At 35.6% G+C, this 27717-nt stretch overlaps 1 protein-coding gene across 1 annotated transcript; it reads left to right on the forward strand.

The window, feature by feature from the left end:
- Nucleotides 1-255: 255 nt before the first annotated feature.
- LOC126694768 ((-)-germacrene D synthase-like) lies at nucleotides 256-3110 on the forward strand. Its single transcript, XM_050391263.1, has 7 exons — nucleotides 256-470; nucleotides 723-1002; nucleotides 1203-1575; nucleotides 1680-1898; nucleotides 2040-2175; nucleotides 2312-2560; nucleotides 2662-3110. The coding sequence occupies exons 1-7, from the start codon at nucleotides 342-344 to the stop codon at nucleotides 2953-2955; spliced, it is 1680 nt and encodes a 559-aa protein (XP_050247220.1). The 5' UTR covers nucleotides 256-341; the 3' UTR covers nucleotides 2956-3110.
- Nucleotides 3111-27717: the final 24607 nt, after the last annotated feature.

A 27717-nucleotide genomic window follows, 5' to 3' on the forward strand; every position in this document is an offset into this window, starting at 1 on the left:
TATGATTTTTTTCGAAGGACATGAATCCGAGCTATTCATGTCCAGAAACTTAAAATGATTAAATTTTTATAGATTTAATTTCTGGAAGGATGAAAATGAAATTTGAAAAATGAAATATGGATGTGTGGCCTAGCCACAGCCCACAGGTACTGCCAAACTTCTTATTTTCGCAATGTGATTCATGAGGTGGGAGATTCTAACGCATAAGCTATTAATTATAGCTATAAATATGTGAGCACATAACCTCTTTCTCTCATACTTGCCTTGCCTTGAAGCACACTAAAGGTGTCACATTTTGACGCTAGCTAGCAAGGTCCCTTAGAATATTTGGTAGAGAGAAAATGTATGCTCAAGTTTCTGCAGTAGCTGCCCCAACCAAAACTGATATTCCAGAAATTAATCGTCGATCAGCCAATTTTCATCCCAGCATTTGGGGTGACCGTTTCCTCACATATGCTTCCGAGTTCTTGGTAAGCTGCCCATTTGAGTGTGTGCATGTACACAGCCTGCATGTTTTCATGCCTGTGCAAATCTACAGTACCGCATATTTTTGTTGTTTCAATTACGCAACCTCAAAACCAACTCAATTAAGCCTTAACATCACTTAAAATTGAGTGTCAAAGATCCATTCATAACAAAACGTTTAATTTTTATTTGAACATATCATCTTCAACTGATGATACAAATGCAGATGTTATTCATTGATTTAATTGTTCGTGTAGGAAATTGAGGACAATTTGAAGCTACAAGTTCAGGAAATGAAGGAAGAGGTGAGGGGAATGCTAACATCTCCAGTTGAGGAGCCCTCACAAAAACTAAACTTGATTGATTTACTCCAGCGCTTGGGTGTGTCTTACCATTATGAAAATGAGATTGAAATAACTTTGCAACAATTACATAAGACACTTTATGATCGTGATGACCAAGAAAATGCAGACGATCTTTATAATGTTGCACTCCAATTTCGCTTACTTAGACAACAAGGTTACTACATTTCATGTGGTAAGGTTTTTTTTATTTTATTTTATTTTTATTTACTCTTCTATAATTCATCGCTTGCCGTGTTCTGTTATAAACTTTTCCCATTTGTTAGGAGACTCATCTTCACATTTAATGTTGAACATATCCTTAAATGAGATCAAGCATATTAACCACAAAAATTTTATATCATTCCACTCATTTTGTGATGTATCATATGGTAGACAAGTTCTCCAAGTTCAAGGACACCAATGGGAATTTCAAGGAATCACTAACTAGAGATGTGCGTGGAATGTTAAGCTTGTATGAAGCCACACATCTTAGGGTCCACGGTGAAGATATACTAGATGAAGCTCTTTTGTTCATTACCCCACAACTAGAGTCTGTAGCATCCCGCTTGAGCCCTCCTCTTGCAGCAGAAGTAAGACATGCCTTAAAACAGCCTATCCGTAAAGGATTGCCAAGGTTAGAGGCAAGACAATATTTTTCTATCTACCAAGAAGATCCTTCACATGATAAATTTCTTCTTACCTTTGCAAAGTTGGATTTCAACTTATTACAGAAACAGCACCAGAAAGAACTTGCCGACATTGCAAGGTTAGTGAGTAAGATATGTTAGAGTAGCAAGTTAATAGTTATGAGCTTGAACATCCCTGTATGTTTACAACATGCATGATTCTATTAAATTGTATTTGTATTAGATGGTGGAAGGACTTGAACTTTTCGAGGAAGCTACCCTTTATTAGAGATAGAGTGATTGAGTGCTACTTTTGGATTTTGGGAGTGTACTTTGAGCCAGAATATTGCTTTGCTAGGAGAATATTGACCAAAGTGATAGCAATGACCTCAACTATCGACGACATCTATGATGTTTATGGCACACTTGAAGAGGTTGAGCTCTTTACTGAAGCAGTCGAGAGGTTGAAATTAATTCACACACTCTCTCTCATTTTAGCTATCTAAGTTGTATTCACAATTTATTTTAATCGCTTATTTTTCTTAATTATGGTTTACATTATTTTGTTATATCGATTGACATAGATAGTCTACCAACATTACAGGTGGGACATTAGTGCCATTCATCAACTTCCAGAGTACATGAAAGTGTGTTACCAGGCACTTCTAGACGTTTATTATGAAATGGAAGAAAAAATAGGTGAAGCAAAATCATACCGCGTCAAATATGCAATTGAAGCAGTAAGCGCCATACATACAAATTTAGAATATTATGAAACATTAGACGAAACCCTCACAACAATGAAAGGAAAAAAAAAATGTTGATGATTATGTAGAAAATTTAGTTAACCTAATTGCAAACTGTTCATTGTCTCAGATGAAGAATCAAGTTAGAGCTTACTTTCATGAAGCCAAATGGTTCCACAAAAAACATATACCAACAATGGATGAATATATGAGCATTGCACTTGTTACCTCTGCGTATTCAATGTTAGCAACAACATCGTTGGTTGGAATGGGAGACATTGTTACAAAAGATTCATTCGAGTGGTTGTTCAGCGATCCTAAAATGGTCAGAGCTTCTGCAGTGGTTTGCAGACTCATGGATGACATAGTCTCACATAAGGTGTAATATGTTATTTGTGTATGATAATAGCTATAATTGAAAGCCTAATTCGATTATTTCAATGTTTTTCATTCTAACGTAATGATTCAATACTTTTGTAGTTTGAGCAAAAGAGAGGGCACGTTGCGTCGGCTGTTGAATGTTACATGGCACAGCATGGTGGTACAGAAGAAGAAGCAATCAATGAGTTTTGCAAACAAGTTACAGATGCATGGAAGGACATCAACAAAGAGTGCCTCTACCCAACTACTGTCCCCATGCCAATTCTAATGCGAATTCTCAATCTTGCACGTGTGATTGATGTCGTATACAAGGACGAAGATGGCTACACGCATGCTGGAATTGTGCTCAAAGATTTCGTCACTTCGATGCTTATCGATCCTGTGCCATTTTAAACATGGACCCATGCAATATTGCAATAGCAGCCATTTGATTATAAGGTTGTAGGAAAATAATTATGTCTAGAAGATAAACTCTTCATTCCTCTGGGTTATTATCTTTAATGTATGTTCATTAATTATATTTCAAGATGAAGGGTTCATTGGATTAACTCTTGAGCTATCTCTAGAATTCTCTTATTTTTCCATAAATGAGTCATGCTAAAAATTCAACAAAAATTCACAACATTTTCAAATTAGTATTGAAAAAATATAAAATTATATGTTTAAATTGTACTATCAATTTAAAATTTACATTGTAGACTAAATAAAAGTGTACAATATTATACAGGTTACAAAAAATGTTCAATATTATACATATTTACACAAAAGTATATAATATTGTACATATTTATTTGACGATAATGTAACCGAACTGTGGAAATGGCTAAAGCGCTGGTAGCAAGGAGAGCTTTGGAGTTCGCCAAGGAGCTGTGTCTTTTTGATGTTGTTCTTGAGGGCGACTGCCTTCGGGTTAGGGGGTTTTTTGAGGCAATTATGTAGGTTCCAGCATGTTTATCGGGAAGGAAATAAGTTAGCTCATGGTTTAGCTAGGAGAGTAGTTTTATTTGCAAACACTGATATTTGGATAGAAGATCTGCCAGGGGATTTGCACTACAAAACACGCGGGTCTTAGGTTGCATTTTTTTCAGCCGCGTTTTAAAAAATGCAGCTACAGACAGGCTATAGCTGCGTTTTTAAAAAATGCGACTTAGGCTGCGTTTGAATTGGGTGAAAACCAATTTTAGAAATCGTTTTCCGGAAAATCCATCTGTTTGGCTGTCACGGAAAACACTATTTTCCTGAAAATGATTTCCGGTTGACCACGAATTTCACCTTTGACCCGGAAATCATTTACTCCCCTCATTTTCACTTCAAATTACTTCCGGAAAAAGAGAGAGAGAGAGAGAGAGAGAGAGAGAGAGAGAGAGAGAGAGAGAGAGAGAGAGAGAGAGAGAGAAGAGAGAGCCCAGATCAGAGAGAGAGAGAGAGGGACGATCGTGCCTCGCCGCGCCAACGAGCGGCGCGGTGCACGATCGCGATTGTCGATCGAGTGGCGCGATCGACGATCGCGATCGACGAGTGCGCTCGTCTCTCGTCGGTCGACGAGCGGCGCGATCGCGATCGTCGATCGCGCCACTGGACGATCGCGACGCTCGTCGGCGCGGCGAGGCGCGATCGTCCCTCTCTCTCTTTGATCTGGGCTCTCTCTTCTCTCTCTCTGTCTCTCTCTCTGTCTCTCTCTCTCTCTGCATTTTCTAGTAAAATGATTAAATGAACCAAACATCAAAATTAATTTTCCGTAAAATGAATTTTGTGACAGCCAAACACATGAAAACATTTTCCTTTTCGGAAAATAGCATTTCCCGAAAATAGAATATTTTCCGGAAATGGTTTTACGCGAACCAAACACAGCCTTAAAGTATTGAAAACTGGCCGCGTTTTGAACATGCAACTATAGAATATGTCTACAGCCGCATTTGTCTTCCAATTCGATTTGTCTTAATTTTTTAATAAAATTTTGCTTACCTTTTTCTAATAAAAAAAAAAAAAAAAACTTTTTTTGATAATACAATATAAACTAAAAATTTTCCTTTACAAAAAGTGAAATTATTATGATTTTTTATTGTGTCAACTTGGCATGAGTCATCAATAGAAGGAGATGAAAGCCCAGTTGAAATAGAAAGAAAATCGGTCCAAGAAAAGAAAAGAAATGAAAAGGAGAGAATTCCTTATTTTTAGATGCTGACATGATGTAACGGGGTGGACCATTTAATTTTGGGCATCTAATTATGTCCTCGGAAGGGTCGAAACCAAGAAAATGACACGTCACACGCCGAAGCAAATTCGAGTGTTCTGATGGGCTATAATCTGTGGTCTACTACAATAATTCAAAAAATAATGTAAGACATTTGTTGATTTGTGAAGGTGGTCCATAAGTCCATTTGCGAATACATGATATCATCCTAAATTACAAAGACAATAATAGGTGTGTGTGAACCCAGTGGGATTGGCTGAGTGATTGTGTATTTAGTCTTAAAGTGACTGTCTCGAGTGGTGGTGAAAGAGCCCAAGTTCGAGCCCTAATGCTTTGAAAAAACTCTATGGACCAACAATTTACCTCTACTCATCCGTCATAACAGTGATTAGTCTCTTGGTTGAAAGTTTTGGAGATACACTGAGTTTTAAGACAAAAAAAATCATAGGTGTGTTCATTTAAAAAAAGAAAAAAGAAAAGAAAAAAAAAAAGAAAAAGGAGGGTGTGCTCTATCTTCCCGCATGTGTGTGCGGGTCTTATTAATTGGATCTAGACGCATGCATTGGTAGGCATCTACCAAACTAATGGCAATGCATCAAAATATTGATTTTATATGCTAGTATCATGGCAAAACGTTGAGGTAATAATTAACCAAAAATGACCATTCACATATGAATAACTAACTCAAAAAAACACATATGAATAAGATTTATATATCGGCCAAATTTTAGTATAATCTTTCCTATAGGCCACTAATCACTTCACGGATAAATAAAAAATACTAATCTTGTCCTTGTTCGTTGGCACTATCAACACAACGTTATCTCAATATCTCTTAACAAGCCAGTTTGGCAACTAATGGCAACTGGAATTTTTTCTTGGATAGTGACTAAGAAATTTAAATGGTACAAAATTCAATAGAAAAAAAACTTGAATATATTGACACGACAGACACAAACACTATTTCTCTTGATATTGTTTTTTAGAAGAAACTAAATTAGAGATCAGTTTATGTAATGGGTTGAACAAATTACAGATTTGAATTGTTATAAATTTGATTTTTTTTTTAATAGGTTTTTTTGTTGAATAATTTGTTTATAGATGTAATGGGTTGAATAAATTTTCACCCGTGTTTACGTCGTGAGTTGTGACTCTATTTAAGAGGACCAAGGTTGAAAAGTTTTTCTCTTCTATCTGCAAAATCTCTTCCACAAATGTTAAACCTTAGGACGATGTTTTTGAGGTCCAAATTTTCATCAGTGTTTATGTGGTGAGTAGTGATTCCATCCAAGATTGTAGGTATGCACTAGGAAACAATCTATACCAAAAAAATGTATATGTCCCTTCTCTGACGAGTTTTTATGTTCTCTTCTATCCTGCAAATCTCTTCCGCAAATGTGAAACCTGAGGATGATGTTTGTGGTCCAATATTTGCTCCAAAAATTCTCATTTGTGGTTCATTTGCTTCAAAATATTGTTCCTCGTTTCCAACATGGTTCACTATTTTCTTATTTTGTAGGTAGAAATTTATTGCAACATAAAGTGTCTGATAATATATTTTTTTTCGACAACACTAAAAGACATACAAAACCAAAGCATTAGCCACTGCTTTCGCTAACAGCCCCACGCAATTTCTTTTGATTGGCTGTAAAAAATTTTCAAATTTTTTTTTTTCATGGGTTAATTAATTTTAGACGAAAATGCATTTTAATCCCTACATTTTTGGGCCTATTCTCATTTTGGTTTCTAGTTTGATTTTGCGCCTACCACAAGTTCTTGAAAACAAAAAACCAAGTCCATTTTGATTTTTGCTGTCAACTTAGTAACAGAAATGCATACGTGACAAATGGAGCGCACTGTTTGCACTAAAAATGTTGACGTGGTTATTAAAATAATATTTAAAAAATTATTTAGTATTTAAAAATTGCCACATCAGCATATAAATTAAAAAAAAAAAAATTAATTTCTCAAATTTTAATTTAAACTGGAAAAATAAAAAAACAAAAAAGCTTTTTCAAATTTTTTTTTTTGAAGCCGGAACCAACCAATTTTTATTAATTTAGAGAACTAGCATCCAAACACAAGGCATCCACCACAGGTGGAGGATCCTCCTCCAACCAAACAATGTCATTGTCAATTAATCTAGTGAATCTAGCTAAAGCATGAGTGACACTATTAGCATTGTGCCTAACACAATTAGTCGAAATGGATCTAAAGCCTGTAGCCTAGCACCAAATATCCTCATAAATTAATCCAAGCAGTGAAAGATTCGGTTGAGCCTGGGAAACCGTCTGCATCACCAATGCACTATCACCTTTCAAAATTATCTCCACGAAGCCAGCGTCTATTGGAAACTCGAGAGCTTTACAACATGCCATCACTTCCACCTCTTCACTATCCCTTACAGCACCGCCCTTCGCAGCAAGAGCAGCCATTACTTCACCCGTTTCATTACTAATCACAGCCCTATAGCCCGAAGCATCTCCCTTATCAAAGCAAGCCCCATCAAAATTCAGTTTGAATAAATTTCCTTGCGGAGGTTGCCATGTCTGTTTCTATGGAGACTAAATTGGAGCTGGCACACTCAATTGATCTTATGCTTCTGTATACAATGCTCACTGAGCCGACCTTGAAGGATGTTGGAATACACCCCCGTGCATGGCTATATTCCACTGATTCCATATCTGCCAAAAAGTGACCCAAAAAAAATCCCATTCCTCCCTTGAAAGCTTCGACATTAAACCTGTAACCAGCTGCAGAAAATCAACCTGTGCAGTACTTGATTTTTGAAGTTGACTTAAACTCCTAGCCCAAACATCCTGTGCCGCCTCACAGCACATGAAAAACTAATTCATCCTTATTTTGACAGAAACAGCACCATGCTTCCTCCACTACCCTTCTGTGTGCCAGATTTTCTTGTGTAGGAAAAATGTTAAGACATGCGCGCCATGAAATTTTTTTAATCTTGTTAGGAATGTTGGCCTTCCAAATACGTGACCAGAGTGCCCCATTCGTTCTTTGCATTGATGTCTCCCCAAAATTGCTCTCTTCCATCCGTAGTTGCTTTGCCACATAGTACCTGGACTTTACAGTATAATTGCCCTTCTTTGAACAAGACTACACCATCACATCTTGCACCACTCGCCTACTCAAAGGAACTTGGAGAATAGCTTTTGCATCAAATGGATGGAACATGGCAGTGATACGTTCTTTGTCCCATTGGTGATTCGGCCAATCAATTAAATTTGATACTCTCTACTCCCAAATCTCCTCCTCCGGTTGAAAAAGAATTTTTTTTGTTGGTTGATTAGGCAGCCAGCAATCATTTAAAACCCAAATGGAAGCGCCATTACCCACTCTCCAATAACATCCTTTCTTCAAAAGTGGTTGAGCTGCTATTAAACTCTTCCAAACATAGGAACTATTTTGACAATCCTTCACCTCAAGGAAATCACACCTCGGAAAATATTTTGAAACAACTATACAAAAGAGAGTTTTTATCCTACAATAACCTCTAACCTTGTTTTGCTAGCATGGCTAAATTAAATTATTGTATATCTCTGAAACTCATTCCACCCTCTTTCTTTGATAGTGTTAAAAAACTCCAATTTTTCCAGTGTATTTTCCTTTCCTCCCCAATTTGTCCCCACCAAAATCTAGCATACATTGCATCCAACTCATCACATAATTTCCTAGGTAGCTGAAAAACCCCCATTGTATATGTGGGAATGGATTGAGCCATTGCTTTTATAAGAACCTACTTGCCGGCCCGAGATAGCAACTTCCCCTTCCAACCTTGCATCTTTTTCCAAACCTGTTCCTTAATGAAAGCAAAAGTATCATATTTCCTTCTTCCTATCAAAGTAGGCAACCCCAAGTAAGCATCAAACTTCTCCACTTCCTTTACCTTTAGTTTGTCAATTATCCATGTTTTCTGTTCCATAGACACATTACTACTGAAATAGGCAGAAGACTTCTCTAGATTTATGCATTGGCCCGAAACTTCAGCATATAGCTGTAGAGTATCAGAGACAACTTGCACTTCATTTTTATTAGCTTGACAAAAAATCAAAGAGTCGTCAGTAAAAAGTAGATTAGCTACAGATGGGGCACTTCTACATACTGCCACTTCGTGCAACCTCCCTTTAAATTTGACTTTAGCAAGGAGTGACGTAAAGCCTTCAGCACATATCAGAAATAAGTAAGGGGACAAAAGATCACCTTGTCGTATACCCCTAGTAGGAACGATATTCCCATACGCTTTGCCATTAATTCGGACTGAAAAGGAAGGTGTAGAGAGAAAACTTCAGGAGTGCTTTCCAGAGAGAAACCCTAGCCATTACCCTCGAGAGTGAGAGATTGTCATACCCACAATTCTCTACACAATCCATTGTGGTTTTCCTCAACTCCTACCTCTCCATTTCCAAATCCTTGAGAAGTTGATAGCTCAAACACTTACCACACCCATCCTGAGTGTAAAGTGAGGTTTTGGTGCTGCTGGGAAGTATTGGAAAAAGCCATTTGTTTGGTGGATGCAATTGGGCTGAATTGTGTGATCTGGAGAGCTAGAGAGGACAAGGCTTCATTAAGTTAGTTGGTAGCAGGAGCTTGGAGGGTTTGAGTACATGGGGTAGACTAGGCTTGGAGGGTCTTTTGGTATTTGTGTACTCCAACTTATTCTCTAGTGGATCGATTTACTGCTTGGAGGGCGGTGGAGAGGCTATTCGCTAAGTTCTTCAATTTCCTCTTTAATAACACATCAGCATGTTATCTTGTGTTTACAATCTTCATCCTTACTCTTTTAGCTTTCACTTTACTGCTGTAATTTAATGAATATGACTTAGAGTAGTTATATTATTTATCCGCTCGCATTTAATTTATTCCGCACTTAGTTTAAGTTAGAGTAAAATCAATCGAGCCGTAATTTTAATTTGGTGTCTAAATAGCTTTTGTGTTTTCACACAAATTTGAACTTTCACCCATGAACACAATATCAATCTAAAATTTACATTATAGATTAAATAAAAGTGTCCAATGTAAAATTTAAATTATATGTTTAAATCCAAGCCAGTGGTGGTTCTCCTCCTTCTCTCCAATCTTTTTTCTTTCTAACCCACACAAACTCCTCTCTCAACCTTTCTCAGACCAAAACTAAAGTCCCATGGCTGATCACTTCGTAGTTCACACCTTTAGCACGACCACCAATCGTTACCTTTGTAGCCATGGTTTTCAGATCTTGTCTCTCTTTAATCTCAAGCTCTCTTCTCACATAAACCCCTGGCTCTCTCTCTCTATAGATCGATCTAATACTATCTGGGTTTGTGATGCTCACGGATGGATTGTTGGGTTGTTGTTGTAGATGGATTGATGGGTTATTGTTTGTATTCTTGATGATATTTGGGTTTGTGTTTGGTTTTATTGTGATTGGTTGACAGGAAACATCTGTTGTTGGTTTTTTGTTTGTGTTCTTTCTGGAGATCAGTTTGGGTTTGTGTTTGGTTGACAAGAAAGGGCAAAAAATTGCTACAAAATCTGGGCATGTTTTCGTATGTTTAAAATTTGGGTTTGTATTCTTTAGTGTTCTTGTTGAAGATGAACACAGATCTAAATTGATGTATTTTTTGGATTTTAATTTATTTTTTTTATTTTGTTAAAATTGATCAATTATTATTATTATTTTTTAAATGGTTGCTGATGTGGCATTTTCAATATTATTTTAATGGCCACATCAATATTTAGTGTGCCAACAGTGCACTCCATCTGCCACATAGGCAATTTCCATTAGTAAGATGACGGTAGGGACCAAAACAGTATAACTTTTTGATTTTAGGGACTAAATGTGGTAAAATAAAAAAGTAGATACCAAAATAGAAATAGGGTCAAAATGTAGGGACGAAAAATGTATTTCCGCCTAAGATTTATATATCGGCCAAATTTTAGTATAATCTTTCCTATAGGCCACTAATTAAAAAGAGAAAAGAAAAAAAAAAAGAAAAAAAAAAAGAGCCATTGAGAGGAGAGAGAAAGGAAATATAATTTTTTAATTTTTTTTTTTTTTATTTTAAAGTTTAATACATCTAATAGAGCATGCATTTTGGTATTTCCTATGCCAAAATGCTAAAATAGCACATCCAATGCAATTGCTATATATATAATGAGAATTTCTTAAGTACAATTAAATAAGTCTTTAGGAGTTATTGTTATCTTTTTTGTAATGTTTGGATTTGTTAGAGTATTAACATCAACTATGCTAAAAAAGTGCTATTTTAACACATTAAAATTTTATTTTATCTATTTTAACATATCATTTTATAGTTCACCTACATCAAATATTCTATTCTTCTATACAACACATTAAAATATTATATATATATATATATATATATATATATATAAAACTCCTACAATAAAAATAAACAAACAAATACAAAACCAACCACTGCCCACCGCCCACCTTCACCAGATTGGAACCACCACCACCACCATAACCCACCACTATTACAAACCCACCACCACCCAAAATCAACCAACTAGCACCAACCATTGTAACCAAACCCTAAAATCATCTAATCACCACTGACCATCGTAACCAAAATTAGCCCTCAACCACCCTAACCCACCAAAATCAACCTACAATAACCCATCAAAATAAACCCATAACCACCAAAAAAAAATATATGGGAGGTCGATTAAGAGAGATTCAAAGGTGGGAGTTCGGAATACCAAAAACTTTTAGTAAAATTTGTTTGTATAAGAGAGATTTGAAGGTGGGAGTTTGGAACATGTGAGAGGTCAGCAGCTTGGCATGGTGAATGAAGGTGTAAACTCAACAGTGTAATGCGGTGGATAACGTTGTGAGCTCAGCGGCTTGGCATGGTGGACAACATGGTGAGCTCCACAGAGAGAGAGAGAGAGATCTGTATTAAGGAAAGAGAAGTTTTATAAAATAGGAATAAAGTTTTTTGCATATCTGTTTGTACTGTTCCAAAAGTAAAAGAACTAGCATCAAGTGTGCTAAATGCTAAATATTTAGTATTTAGCACACCAAACACACACACACACACACACACACACACCAAAAAAAAAAAAAAAATCACATTCATGAGATGTGTCAAATGCCAAATTCATATGGCATTTGCTACATAGCTTTTCTGATAATAAGATTGTACGGTCAAATGTGCTAAACATATTTGCTTATTTTTTATTCAATGCTCTCTCTCCCATGTCACATCTAATGTGATCCCTTTCTCCCTTTCTCTCTGCCTCTCTCTTCGTCAGTCCCCATGTGCTCTACATATTTGCTTTTGTTAATTTTTTTAACATAGATGAGAGATTTTTTATTATTTATTTATTTTTTAATTTTAATGTGTTGCAATCTTAAAATAGAATAAGTGATGTAGGGTGTATAGTAAAATGATGTGCTAAAATAGATAAAGTAACTTTTTGATGTGTCAAAATAACATTTTTTAAAAACATTTGATGCTTAATGCTCTAAGATATTGTAGCAAATGTCAAATTTATTTGGCATTCAGAACATCTAATGTTGATTGGCTTTTGATGTTTGGTTTGGCAAATGGTAAACGGTCTTAATTTGTTTGGTGGTTGGTTTATGGTGTTTGGCACACCTAATGACAATAGTGTAATTTTGTTGTCATTGGTCCAAGCATGTTGAGAATCACGCTGTTGTGGGCGGAACGGGGGGAGTATGCCTTGGGCGAGTGGATCAGTGTGGATAAGGAAATGGAGTTGCAACTTAGATTAGGTCTAGGAACCATATATATAGCGCCCTTATGGAAGGACTAATCTTTACCAGAGCATGTGTCTGGAGTTTAGGTATGGGGATGGGAAGGTGTTTGGCACCCAACCCTACCCGACCATAGGTGTAGAAATTGCATTTTGTAACCCTTACGACTCGGACTCCCATTTCCCAATGATGCTAAAATTCTAAGTCCATAGTAGGTCGGTCTCCACTCATTGTGTTTCAAATCCTAATCCCATCAAAGATTCCTCTAACAGGTTATTCTAAACTCACTCACACTAACATGAAAAACATGGAAAATGTTCCATAGTCATCCATAACATAAAAACCCTACCATTCATCTAGCAAAATACATCCAAGGGTAGCAAGCACACCACAATTCAGTAGTATCAACAAGGCATTAAAATCAAGTCTATTCATCATGTTCATTAACAAAGAAAGTTCACCATGTTCATTAACCAAATCAAATGCATGTTCATGTAATTATGCATGACTTACCTTCACTTATCTCGACTTACCTCACTGCACCATAACACCTCAGCACCTATGCATTAATGCATGTTCATGTGGTTCATCAAAGCATAAACGCTAATCATCAATCTATCAATCCAAGCATGTGAAACATGTTATTCTATTAAGTCTAGAACTAAACATATGAAAACTAGAATCAACAAGACCTAAACATGTGATTAAAACTAGGCAAAACAAACAAAATAGAAAGAACCCTAAATCTGGGTTTCTGAACACGAGTATGCATTGCTTACATGAAGTATGCGTATGCATGCTTTGAGTATATGTATGCATGCTTGAAGCATGCGCAAGCATACATGCCTAGAAACGCAGTTTTAAAGCAACAACAAAACAACAATAACAAAACCTAGCATGCTTCTAATACAAAACTAAACAACCTAATTTAACAACAAAGATATCAAAGATAAGCAAAATAGAATCTATTCCTAAATATGCATTGGATCCAACAATAAACAAAAGCAACACTTAACACATCAAAACATGTTCATCAATATATCCAATCATTCAACTATCCAATCAAAATATGATGAGACACAACAAATCAAAACCAAACAAAAAAAAATCATATTTCTCAGCATATATAACACTTAAATAAAGCAAGAACAACAAGAACACAAGTTATAAGAAATCCAAATTAAGGAAGAGCCATGAAGAGGGACTCACCTTGCTTATGGAACAAAACTTGGTTGATATTTAGCTTGTCCCTCAGTGCCTACACAACAAGATTCAAAGAGATATCAAGGAAATCAAAGAGGATTCAATAGTTCATAGGTAATCAAAACTAAAAATAAAATGAGGTTCTTGAAAAAAAATTTTGAAAAAGGTTTTGAAAGAGATTTGAAAATAGTTTTTGCCTTAAGACCACTAGAGAGAGATTTTTTGATGAACCAAAAATGTGCTAGCCACTATGTGTGCAGAAAATTTAGAGAGAAAAAGAGTTTTGGAAGAGTTTAGGTAAAAAATCAACTCTCTCTATCTAGGGTTTGAGTTTGGAGGCATAAGATTATATTTATATCTTTACACTAGGGTTTTTAGGACTTTTTAAACGTCTTTGGACGTTCTTAAGTGTCATGGCTGGGCCCCATCAAAGAGGGAGGCTTTGGGCCCTAAAAACTGAAGTTCAGAAGTTCTAGAATGCGGTGTGTGCGTGCATGTACATGCATGTGTACGCATGCATTCCTAAAAACCCGAATTTTAATTACTTAGATGGCCTGATTTTAAACGGCCATAACTCATTCAATATAAATCCAAATTAGGCAAAATTTGTGTTCAAATTGAAGTCCAGGATGTCCACTTTCCAATGAAATAAATCTCACTTAAAAATTATTTGTGGATCGAAAGGTATGGTCAAACTAGTGAGCAAAAGTCATTTTTCAGCATTGTTTTCAAAGCGATTTGAGCACTTTTAAGTTGTGATTACTTCCAAACTATCAAAATAACTTCAATTACCTTTTGTGGACATGTCAAGTTTATCATTGGGATTGGGGACTAAAGTTTATTAACTAGGTACAAAATGAGGTGTCTACAGATGCCCTTCTTTTGGCTATATACTTGCTCCGTAAGTAGTCAAAAGCCTGAAGAGACAAACCTTTTTTTAGGTTAATAAACTTTAAGTCCACACACACACACACGACACAAACACACAAATATGCAAGCAAACAAGTAAGAATGGGGAGTGGGTGCAAAATCCAATCGCTGGATTCTGTGAGTCCCTATTCTCCTAGGTTTGTTATCTTGAACCTTGGGTAAAGAAGTATAGCAAAAAACATGGTTACTATCCCAAGCCACAAAGAAAACTCATCACATCATCATATCATGTTATCATCACATCAACAACATATCATGTTCACAACAAGAATGACTACTATCCTAAGCCAACAGAAACACATCAACACATCATAAACACAACATCAATCATCAACATGTCATCAAAGAGTCTAGGTTTGCTATCTTGAACCTAGGATCAAAGGTGCACAACAAGAATAGCTACTATCCTAAGCCAAAAAACACATCAACACAACATCAATGGCTACTATACTAAGCCAAAATAACATATCATTTTATCAACACATCATTATAACATCATCATAAGCACACCAACACAACATCATATCATTAGAAAAAAGCTCAAGAGACTCAACATCACATATCAAAGAATTCATCATTCAAGACACACATTATTTATTTCCAGAAAAATTCATAATTTAAGGAAATCAAAATCATTTAAGAAATTTATTATTCAAATCCATCTATTTTTGAAAATTTTCTACCATTTTTGAAATCTCTCTTGGATTTTTGAAACTTGAAATCAGGACAGAACCAATCACAAGGGGCCACATCTAGTTAGATCCAAACACATCAAGATTGAACCAATCACAATAGGTCACATCATTCCCCTTAATCTTCTCTTCATTTTTTCCCATCCTTTTTTTTTTCTCATCATTTTTTTAATCTCTCGTTCTCATCTTTTTCTTTCCTTCTCTCTCTATCTCTCTCTCTCTCATCTTCATCGTTATCCTTTCTTTTCCTTCTCTTATTTCCCAATTCCTCATTTTCTTTGTGAATCTTCAACCTTTTTTTTTTTTTTTTTGTTCTTTATTTTCAACATTTCATTTTTTTTCCTTTCCTGTTTTTTCTTTTTTTTTTTTGAACTTCTAGAAATTGCATTTTCTTAGAGTATTAACTAGAAAGAGTTGATTAGGCCATGGGTTCATTGCATTCTTTTCCTTTATGGGGGCACATCTTTATTAAAAAAAAAAAAAAATCATTCACTCATTTTTATTTTATGCACCTTTTGCCTTTGGATGATCATTAATTCCCTAGAATTCCTAGCACATCTAGATGGAGATCAAAGATAGTTGAAATAGACTCTAGATCAATTAAGTTCTAAAAACGACACAAGTTTTGAGACAAAAAATATTTATGAGCACAACAAGTTGGAAGAGACTCTAGACCAAAGAAGTTTCAAACACAAAGAGTTTAGAGATAGTAGAGCACAATATGGTTTGAATACAAAGAGGAGCTTGAAGAAAATTTGGAAGAATAGAAGAAAGGAGGTAGAAACAATGGATCACAGATCCAGATAATTTTTCACATCAATGTATATTCTCTTTGAACTAGTTTTGCATGAATCACCTACTATCTTCATTGATTAGTGCAAATATGAATTTAGAATTCGATCATCTCTAGTAAACTTGATCATTGTCCTTGTTTAAGCATGCACACCCCATTTCTCTCATCCCTCTCTTCTTGTATTCTCCTAAATCAACTCATCTCTCATGTATGGTCACTTTTCTCCTCATCATGGTTGTTTTAGCTTGGAGTTAGTCTTATCCTCCCTTGTATGGTAATTCTTTTGTTATTCTCATTCATGGGTTGCCCTTAGCTTGGAGTAAGTTCACCATTTTCCTTGTGGCTCTTCTTCATTTCTTTTCATGATGCCCTAACTTTTGCCTAGGCTGCCTTTCCAGATTTTCAACCTAGCGGGCCTTTTTTTCTTTTTATTTTGTTTCTTCTTTTCACAACTAAGGCTAAGCTTTCCAAATTTTGTAAAGCTAAACAATCTCAATTGATCAGAGAGGACTTGTTTATGGACTGTAATGAGCCTGAGATTCTAGGGCTTAAGAAAGAAAGGGTATTTGAGGCTCAAATTCAATTTTATTCTCAGGGTATCCTAATTGCCAAGGATTACTACTCATCTTGTACTTGCATTGTTTTCTTCTTTTTCATTGATTTTTCCTTGTCCATTTTGATTCTCAATTTCATTTCCTTTTCCTTTCTTCTTTTCTTGTATCTCCCCTTTTTCTTTTCTTTTTCTTTCCTTTGTTTTTCTCTCTTTTTCTTTTTCCATTCCCTTTGTTGGGAAAATGGTATCCTTTCACTTATTAATCATCTTCATATCCCTCTATCATTCATCCACAAAAATTTCCCCTAGTATAGTGTTGATCCTTTCCAATATTAAAGTATGCCTCTAGTGTTAAGGGTAACCCTTTCAAATCGCCATATCTTAAGAACATGACCCTAGTATAGGGGGTAATCTCTTGGCATGGGTATAAAGAAAGAATTCATCTAGGCTCAACGGGGTTAACAAGTCGAAATAATCTCTCACTATAAAAAAAAAGGGTATTAGAAGATGGCCTCTCATCCTTTCAACCTTGATTGGTTAGTCTTTCCAAACCTAGCTTAGCCTCTCCATCTCATCAAGTTCTCATCATTGTAGTGTCATCAATGTAAAACAACAAGTTATTCATTCAATTTCTATTTCCCATCTTTGAACTCACTCATGTCTTGTGTTTCAAGGAATCTCTCGTCACTCATCCTTCTCATTCTTGTGTACTCTCTCACTTGATCGATGTCTTTTTTTTTTTTTTTTTCTCTCTATCTCTCACCCTCTTTCTCACTTTCATGCTTGCTTTTTATGATTGAATGAACTAAGACAATCTCATCTTTTGATTCCTTATTTGGATTAACCAATGTTTAGTTTTAAGGATTCATTCATTTCAAAAATAGTAAAAAGAGATCACATGATACACATTGTATTTGAATAGTCATCTTTATTGAAAGTGAAACGACATTGATTTGAAAATTCAAAGGAACATGACTGAATAAAAAAACACATGGAAAGGCTCAACAACACAATTGAAAGTCCAAAAATGGATTGACTCCTTGTGATTGAAATTAATTAATTAATTAGCCAAGTTATTAATTAATCAATTTATCATGCAAAGCGCGTGGTAGCACAAACAAATCACCAAACAACTAAATATGCAGTGGAAAATAAATGACATTGTGATTTCTTGACTAATGGGGAAAACCTACACGACAAAAACCCCACGGGGTGATTTTCAGGTCACCACTCCCAAAACTCCACTATTATCACAACAAGCGGTTACAAGTAAAGGAATCCCAGTACCTTATACCAACCTACAGTTGAACCCTTACCCCAATACCCAATTGGACTTGTTCTGTAGTGACAGTTCCCCTTTTGATGCACGACTCCCAAGTACGTGACTAACCAATTGCGCGGATCCCAGTACGCGACTTCAATCACCAACTAAGAAGGTTGTTGGCTACAAAGTTTTTCAGTTCATCCACACGATGAAGATCAAGAAGATACTTGGTCACAAAACCTTATGGTGCACATACATAGCAACTTCTTCAAGAGAAAGAGATGAACTAGGGTAAGAACTTCGTCTCCGGTCACAATTTGCTTGAACAAAGTTTGCTCAATGCTTGCGCAACTTGTGAACTGTTTGACGGCCCTTAAGACAATCCTTTTATACGTCTAGGGTTAGGAGAAAAGAAAGCCTAAAGACACATTCACGAATCCCAAGAAAATCATATTAGAAATTTGAAATTCTTAAACCTCGACAGATAGGAGGTGTCGAGTAGCTGTCGAGCAAGTGTCGAGCACACGGGTTGAAACAGCTTTCTTAAGCTCGTTAGATGCAGCTGTCGAGCTTTAATGAATTTGCACTTCTTAGCTTGTTTCTTGGACAGACTTGATGACTTCATCACTTGATCTTGAAACATTGTTTCTTGAAATATTAAAAACATCCTAGATCTACCTAATTACAAGTAAAGTGCTTTTTGTCAAAGGATAAGCCAATTACATAAAATCATGACATATGTTCTTAACATATGAAACACATATGTCCTAACAACAACATTGAGAAAAACTCAAATAGAGTTGAAAATTTGAAGACACTACAAATGAAAAAGACTCAATAGAATTGAAATGACTCATGCTCTAGCAAAGGTGTTCGCATGGATCAAATCTCCTAAGCACATCCCTTCATTCATTCTTCCTTGTTTCTCACTTGCCCATTTATTGAGGTTGTGGTGTGGCAATAATCCCTTGATCTATCGAATCTTAAACTTCATGCTTCAACCTTAGGCAACTATTTGTCTTCTGTCCTATCCTTTGGTGGAAGTCACAATGATAATTTCTATTCCAATTTGGCGGGATTGGATTTGGAAGAGGAGTAGGATCAAGTGGCTTGAGGTGCCCCCTTCAATCAAGACTACTAGTACTTTTGATAAAGGCATTTGAAGATTGTTGAACACCCACTTTTGTGGTCGAGCAAAAACAACATTCACTTTCTTGGCTTGAAGCTTGGCTTCACTTAGGTCCAATCGTCTAGTATTAATGGCATCTTCAATTCTTGTACCACAATCACATAACTCTGCAAAGGAATTAATTGGTGATGATAGAAGCTTATTATTGTATGCTGGAAGCAAGTTCATGATGATCATGTTAATCTGATCCTTTTCATTGGGCCTATTAACCATCCTTGAAACTTTGTTCTTCCTCCTCATCATGTACTCAGAAAATTTCTCATTGAACCCTTACTTAGTAGTTTCCAAGTCTCTCAAAGTCACATCAATCACGGTGTTGAAGATGAATTAATGCACAAACAATTCCATTAGCTCATTCCACACCTTAGTCTTGCTCAAATCCAAGTTGTAGTACCATCTCGAGGCGTTCCCCGTGAGAGACATAGGGAAAGCACACAAAGCTTGTTTCTCATTTAATCCCTTCATTCCAACTAAGCTCAAATATTGTCGAATATATTGCCTTGGATCACCATTTCCATCAAACTTTTCAGCATCAGAATTCTTGAACTTGGGAGGCAATGGCGCCAATGGGGTTAAGCCCAATCCGCCCATGGTATGCAAGAAGCCATCCATCCCTTGGGCCTTGCGAAAGGCTTGTTGCATCTTTTCCATCTTTTCCTTCATCATGGTGGTCTCAACAACTATCTTGTGTATCTTCCCATTCTTGCCATGATTAACTTCATCTTCCTCACCTTCCTTATCTTGTTGGGGTTTCTCCTTTCTTCCTTCTTCCAAACAACCTAGGCGATTTCCCAATTGTGCTAGCATTTCTCCTTGTTTAGACATCATTTGGGTAATCTTTTCAATTGTCCCATTAGTAACTCCAGCCATGTCTTCTAGTACAATAGTGTCAAATTCCATTAGGTAACTAGTGGTAGGTGATAGAAACCAAGTGAACTTAGGAAGTTCTTTTGAGTAGTGAGTGTTATTGTGCCTGAAATAAAATTTGATCAAATAAATATGTGTTCCCAATGTCTTTTAAAGTTTTGGACCCAATGTCTTAATCAACTTTTTTTGCTTGAATCAAAATGTGGACTACATGTATGCCTCATTTGTATTCTAAGTCTTGTATTATTTCATTATCTTGGACTTAGAAGTAGAATGGGCTACATCAATCTTTCAAAATTCTTGTTTTCCCCATGCTTAAAGCCCAATTACAACTATCATGCCCCGAACCCAAAAAGGTCCAAAGTATGAGAAAAACATCTTAAAGGTACCTGTAGATTTTTGCTTTTTGATAATTCAATCCAAAATTCATTATCAAAGCGCCAACATCAAGAATTATCATAATAATTTCATTAATGATACTCCCAAAGTAAGCCAGAGCTTTATGCAATAATTACAAGGACGATTGGCCACAAAAGAATGGAGATTTGAATAAATATAATTACATATCATTTAACTTGTCTGATTAGTGGAAATAAAGCCATAACCACTATTAGATACAAAAGAATGAGTCAAGCCTACACTAGGATGTACATCATCTAAATATCTCCATCACAAAAGTCCAGCCTCCATTAGTAGTTAGTCTAACTACTGCTAGCCATGAAAACCTGTCTTAAAATGATTGTTGCTTACTCCAAAAAGTTTGTAAAATAATGGGATGAGACAAAGCCCAGTAAGTAGCATAATTAATGGAGGTGGGGGAAATGCAGGTTTCATGATGATGAATAGTTTACAAGTATGTTTTAATTTAGGAAATTTCTAACTGAATAATGCCAGATCATTTTCAATAATAATGTGACAAGAATAATTAAATAGTGAAACACAGAGTTTCTCAAAGTAAATATCATAAAACTATATACGGTAAGGTAAGATAAGGTAACATAAAACTAAAACTAACAATATGATTCCAAAGTCATAAAATCTAACATAAGGTAATTTATCACAAATATACCACACTATCACATAGACCGGTCAGGGGATCCACCCATTCACAATTGGCATGATATTGTCCTCTCTGGTATGCAGTCTTTTGGCCCCATGGGCAGCAGCCTCACCCACGCACAATCAAGGAACCTCTTCCCCTCATGGGCAACAGGGAAGAACGCGTCATCCAAAGTGAAAGGGCACTGACCTAGATTTGATTCTGTTGTCACAATGACTACGAAAACCAAATTTGATCACCGGGAAATCACACATGGCATATTGTTAAAACCACATAAAGCTCACAGGTTATATTTACTTTCAAATACATAGTTTATATCCAGGTAGTTTCAGAAAAACCTTAAACAGTCAAAACTTCCATAAAGTTTGTAAGGTTTTCAACTTCATTCTCTGTCCAAAAAGATTTTCTATCAATTTCCCAAATAATACAAGACAAGATAAGCATCTTTAAATTTTCCAATATACCATAAAATCCATGAATTCAATATCAAAGATTAAATAAAAAATTCTCATATTTTCCATGTCAACAATACATGCATTTCCTCAAATGCAGTACCAAATTTGATGCACTTTTCATATATAATCATATATAATAGGGTCACAACACAACACTTTTTAGAAAAATATAGTTGCCCAAATAATTTTCCAAATTGTCTTTGACCCAAAAATAGCGTTTATGCAACATGGTTATCTTCCAAAATTTCTATTAAAATGCTACTTACCTTACAACTTGCAAAAGCCTAATTCTCCAAGGTCCAAAGGAGATTAGCTAGAACCTAAACAATATTATGCAAACCTATCACAATAAGCATAAAGTTTGACATTGTATCTAACTACAAATTAGGAATTGTCAAATGAGCAATTAATTAGGCAAGCCTAGTATTTATCCTCACAAATAATATTTTCCACTTCCAGAGTTTCTCAACCAATTAATTTACAAGGCATAGACTCCCATTATACTCAATAATCATCCAAGGAATTATCTCTAACATCAAAACCTCAACAATTTATAAGTACTTTCCACAAGATTTATGTAATATTGACAAGAGACCCATGACACCAAAATCATAATATTCTTCAAGACAAACAATTTGATCCTTAAACTAGTTCCAAATAGTCAATAAAAATTATATTCACCATCTCTTTCACATTAAAAAGCCAAAACCCCCAAATCTTCATCACTTAGTTAGCCACCATTGTAAAAACTATAAACCCACTCATCAAATATTTCCACCAATACAAAACCCAAACATGTAAACACATGAATATCACTTCCAAAGCTCATAAGTCACATGGGTATCATTATCAAAGCATAGATAAAAATAACCTCAAGCAAAAGTATAAAATCCCACTAAAGAGATTAGAAACTTTTCTCAAATAAAAGATGTGAAGGTGCTTAGAGGTTCTTAAGGATTTTCTTGTGATCTTGCCAGAAAATGATGGTGGAGATTGTGGTATGGAGTGGCAACGGTGGGAGAGTGTGAGGGAGTGTTTGTGTGTTGGTGAGAAAAAGAAAGAAAACAAATGATGAAGAAGAGGAATGGCCGAGCAAAGAGATGAAGTGATAGTGTGAGAATGTGTGGTGGGGAATGGTGGGGTAGGTGGGGGCACGTGGAATCCATAAAAATCTAATATTTAAAAAAAAAAAAATGGGACGTTACAATATCATTCACATCTCTCATATTCTCCTCTTTCCTCATTTGGATCCAAGTCCAACTACAGTTCTTTCTTTTTCTCTCTCATTGCTTCTTTTTATTTTTTATTATTTTTATAGGTTTTGAATCCAATTACAAGTCACTCATCTCACCCTCTCATCCTCGTTTAGGCTTAAGCATAGGTTATTCATGAATTTTGCAAGGTTGGTCCACAACTTGTGCTCTATTAGGCTTTATGAAAATGGTCTCATCAAAGAATTGAAACACAAAAATCAATGCCCTATTTATAATGCAAGCCCAATATATTTTGAAATTTTTTCATGGAAACCTATTTGAACTTGTATTTGAAATGAGTCATGACATTTAGAAGTCCACATCTTTTCTTTTTTTGGATTTTTTAAGGTAAAAAAGGTGACCAAATTTTATCTCAATACATCAAAGTCTTTTACTTGTCCCATTACAAATCCCATCTTGAATGTTCACTCTCTCCCTTCATGAGGGTTTGCTCCTAGTTTCAAAAGTTTGATCCACTTTTATCTTTCATTCTCAAATGGGCCTTGCCCCTAGTTCAAAGGTTTTGGTCGATTGGTTCAAAAAGATTTCATCTTTTAATCCTCATTGGCTCTTGGTGAGCCTACCCATGTCTTTGGGTTTTTGGGTTTCAAATTTTTCCCAAAACATGGATGAGTCCAATATCTTTTCAATAAAGTCTATAACATACTTATGATCTTGGGTTCTCTTAATTTTGAAAAAGATTTTTGAATCTTGATCCAAAATCTAGGTTATGTTATGACTTTATGGCCTAATGCCTTCCTCCAAAGTCTATGGTATACTTATGATTTTGAATCTCTCTCTCTCTCTCTCTCTCTCTCTTTTAAATTCCACTTCTTAAAAAAAATATTTACTAAAGATTTCTTTTGAAAACTTTTCTTCTTTACAAAAGACTGTCTTCTTTTCATGAAATTTTTTTTTTTTTTTTGAATTTTCTCTTTTAGGTTAAATTAAACAAAGATCAAACACATGCATTTTGACTTCCCTATGAATTGGATCTAGGGTTACACTATGGGTAAGGCTCCCTAAAGTTAAAGGGATAGATCAGTAGGTCACCCACAACTAGGTGGACCATGATTCCAACTTTGGGCCTAAATGGACCGTAGTGGATTGGTGGCAAACCATTAACATACTCAAAGCTTATTATAGGCAATGACGCAGATTATGAGTTGGTGGGATGAACTCCAAAAGACTTTGGCCTAAATGGAGTGTACTCATCTTCCCACTTATCACAAAATGGGGTGAAAGGGACAAAAGAACCAAGTGAAAGTGTGTGCAAAACAATATTAGAAAAGCCTTTGTTAAGATTAGGAGATGGAACACATTGGAGTCAAACTCTTTATCCCCAGTGGAGTTACCATTGTGAGCGCAATGGGGGAAGTATGCCTCGGCTGAGTGGATTAGGGTGGAGAAAGAAATGGAGTTGCAACCTAAATTAGGTCTAGGAACCATATATATAGTGCCTTTGTGGAAAGACTGATCTTTACCAAAGCACGTGTCCAGAGTTTAGGTATGGGGATGGGGAGGTATTAGGCACCCAACCCCACTTGACCTGTAGGTCGGCCTTCACTTATTGTGTTCCAAATCCTAATTCCATAAAAGGGACCTTTAACTTGTTATTTTAAACTCACACACATTAACATGCAAAACATGGCAAATATCCCACACTTATCCACAGCATAAAAACCCTACCATTCATCTAGCAAAATATATCCAAGGGAACACAATACAGTAGCATCAACAAGGCATTAACATCAAGTATATTCATCATGTTCATCAACCAAGAAAGTTCACCATGTTCATCAACCAAAACAAATGCATGTTCATGTAATTATGCATGACTTACCTTCACTTACCTCACTGCACTAGAACACCTCAGCACATATGCATCAATGCATGTTCAAGTTCTTATGAATGTTCATGTGGTTCATCAAAGCATAAACTCTAATCATCAATCTATCAATCCAAGCATGTGAAACATGTTATTCTATTAACCCTAGACCTAAGCATGTGAAAACTAGACTCAACAAGACCTAAACATGTGATTAAAACTAAGCAAAACAAAAAATATATATATAAAGAACCCTAAATTTGGGTTTCTGGACATGAGTATACGAATGCATGCCTCGAGTATGTGTACGCATTCTTGAAGCATGCACATGCATACAAGCCCAGAAACACAGTTTTAAAGCAGCAACAAAACAACAATCAAACAAAATCTTGCATGCTTCTAATATAAAACTAAACAACCTAATCTAACAACAAAAATATCAAAGATGAACAAAACAGAATCTATTACTAAATATGCATTGGATCTAACAATAAACAAAAGCAACACTTAACACGTCAAAACATATTTATCAATATATCCAATCATTCAACTATCCAATCAAAATATATTGAGACACTACAAATCAAAACCAAACACAAGAAATCACATTTCCAAGTATGTATAACATAAATAAAACAAGAACAATAAGAACACAAGTTATTAGAATCCAAATTAAGGAAGAGCCATGAAGAGAGACTCACCTTGCTTATGGAACACAATTTGGTTGATATTTAACTGGCCCTTCAGTGCCTACACAATAAGATTCAACGAGATATCAAGGAAATCAAAGGATTCAATAGTTCATAGGTAATCACAACTCAAAATAAAAAGAGGTTTTTGAAAAGATTGTTTGAAAAAGGTTTTGAAAGAGATTTGAAAATAGTTTCTGTTTTAAGACCACTAGAAAGAGGTTTTTTTGAAGGACCCAAAACGTGCTAGCTGCTGTGTGTGTTGAAAATTTAGAGAGAAAAAGAGTTTTGGAAGAGTTTGGGTCAAAAATCAGCTCTCTCTAGCTAGGGTTTGAGTTTGGATGCATAAGGTTGTATTTATATATTTAAAATAGTGTTTTCAGGGCTTTTTAGACATGTTTAGTCGTTCCCAAGGGACTAAGGGCCAGGCCCCATCAAAGAGGGAGGCTTAGGGCCCTAAACCTTGAAATTCTGAAGTTCTAAAATGCAGTTTGCATCCCTAAAAACCCTAATTTTGACTACTCAGATGGCCTAACTTCAAACGGCCATAACTCACTCAATATAAATCTCAATTAGGCAAAATTTTGTGTTTAAATTGAAATCTAGGATGTCTATTTTCCAATGAAATAAATCTCACTAAAAAATTCTTTGTGGATCAAAAGTTATGGTGAAAAAAGTGAGTAAAGGTTATTTTTCAACATCGTTTTCAAAGCGATTTGAGCACTTTTGAGTTATGATTACTTCAAAACTATCAAAATAACTTTAATTACCTTTTGTAGACATGTCAAGCTCATCATTAGGACTGAAGACTAAAGTTTATTAATCGGGTACAAAATGAGATGTCTACAGCTGTGAGTGGTAGGTCGTACTATTTCGTTTGTATTTAAGCGGTCACGTAGTTTCAAATACAATTATGAGAGAATTTTAATCCAATTTTTACCTAGAAGCGTGAAGATTTCTTCAATCAAATCCAACTTTTTATTCATGTTGTTTTTTGTCATCCTTGTTCACATCCAAATAGCCATCGTCATTCGAAAGCACAATGTCTTATTATCCGTACATTCTCTTCACTTAAATTAGAATAGTTCTAATATCACATAAATTACTATAATTTTTGCCACAACTATCTTACGTGCCAAATTGTAGTTGATTATTTATCATTTTCATATGAATCTATCAATTTTTTTCACTATTTATTGTCTGCCACTTAAGCAATTATGGTACAAATTGTGTCATTTTACATAGTTTTAGAATTTGTCCTCAAATTAACGTTAGTCCATGACTTGAAAGTTTTTCCATATGTAAGTGCCTAAAGTCCATAACTTCACACAGTAATCGTGGGCTTGATTTCCAGAATTTGGAAAAATGTGTAGCACTAAGCAGTCACATGCTTCGGACCACCTATCCATTATGCTACACGTTCAGACTTATGTTCAAGCAAGGTAGAAACGAGAAAGGTGCTTTAAGTTTGAAGAATATTGGCTGCTCAGTAGTGAATGCGAAATGGTAGTGCAGGAGGCTTGGGGAAGAGTAGGTGAGGATAGGCTTAGGTTGGCATCTGTTTAGTAAAAGATTAAATGCTGTGGAGCTGAGCTATTGGCCTGGGGTTCATCATCCATTAATCTAGATACTAGAGCAATTAAAGATCTCCAAAAGAAGCTAGATTTTTTTAAATGAAGCTGAGCCTATAGAGTCTGCCAAGGCCGAATACTTGGAATTGAGCAAAAAGATGGATGAGTTATTACAAAAGTAGGAAATATTTTGGGCCCAAAGGTGTAGAATAAATTGGTTGAAACATGGAGACAAAGACACGAAGTTTTTTCATGCTAAAGCCACACAAAGGAGAAATAGAAATCATATTAGCGGTATCCAAAATGCACATGGACAGTGGGTGGAGAATTTGGAGGAGGTTGTTGAAGTTGCTTCAGCCTATTTTGATAATCTCTTTCATGCTGGTGTGGGAGATCAAATGGAGGAGTGTTTGCATGCAGTTCAGAGCAAGATAACTGATGATATGCGAGAGGTTCTGTCTATTGAATTTACTATTAAAGAAGTCAAGGTGGCTCTATTCCAAATGGGACCAACAAAAGCTCCAGGCCTTGATGGTATGAATGCTTTATTCTATCAAAAATTTTGGCGTGATGTGGGTGATATTGTAGTTCTAGCTATGTTGGATTTTTTAAATAATAGGAATATGCTACCTGAAATTAATCATACAAACATTGTGCTTATCCCTAAAATTAAAAATCTTGTGAAAATGTCTGATTTTAGACCAATAAGCCTGTGTAATGTGATTCATAAAATTATTTCCAAAGTATTGGCAAACAGATTGAAACAGGTACTCTCTTAAATTATTTCACCCACTCAAAGTGCATTTGTACTGGGGAGGCTAATCACAGATAATGTATTGGTGGCTTTTGAGACACTCCATACTATGCATT

The sequence above is a fragment of the Quercus robur genome, chromosome 8 (genome assembly GCF_932294415.1).
Source record: "Quercus robur chromosome 8, dhQueRobu3.1, whole genome shotgun sequence".
Taxonomy (NCBI): domain Eukaryota; kingdom Viridiplantae; phylum Streptophyta; class Magnoliopsida; order Fagales; family Fagaceae; genus Quercus; species Quercus robur.

Excerpts from the sequence above, each read along its gene's own strand:
- LOC126694768 (XM_050391263.1), top strand. The coding sequence starts at position 342 with ATGTATGCTCAAGTTTCTGCAGTAGCTGCCCCAACCAAAACTGATATT. Across the intron at positions 471-722 it reads CATATGCTTCCGAGTTCTTG|GAAATTGAGGACAATTTGAA; the intron begins GTAAGCTGCCCA and ends TTGTTCGTGTAG. Across the intron at positions 1,576-1,679 it reads GAACTTGCCGACATTGCAAG|ATGGTGGAAGGACTTGAACT; the intron begins GTTAGTGAGTAA and ends TATTTGTATTAG.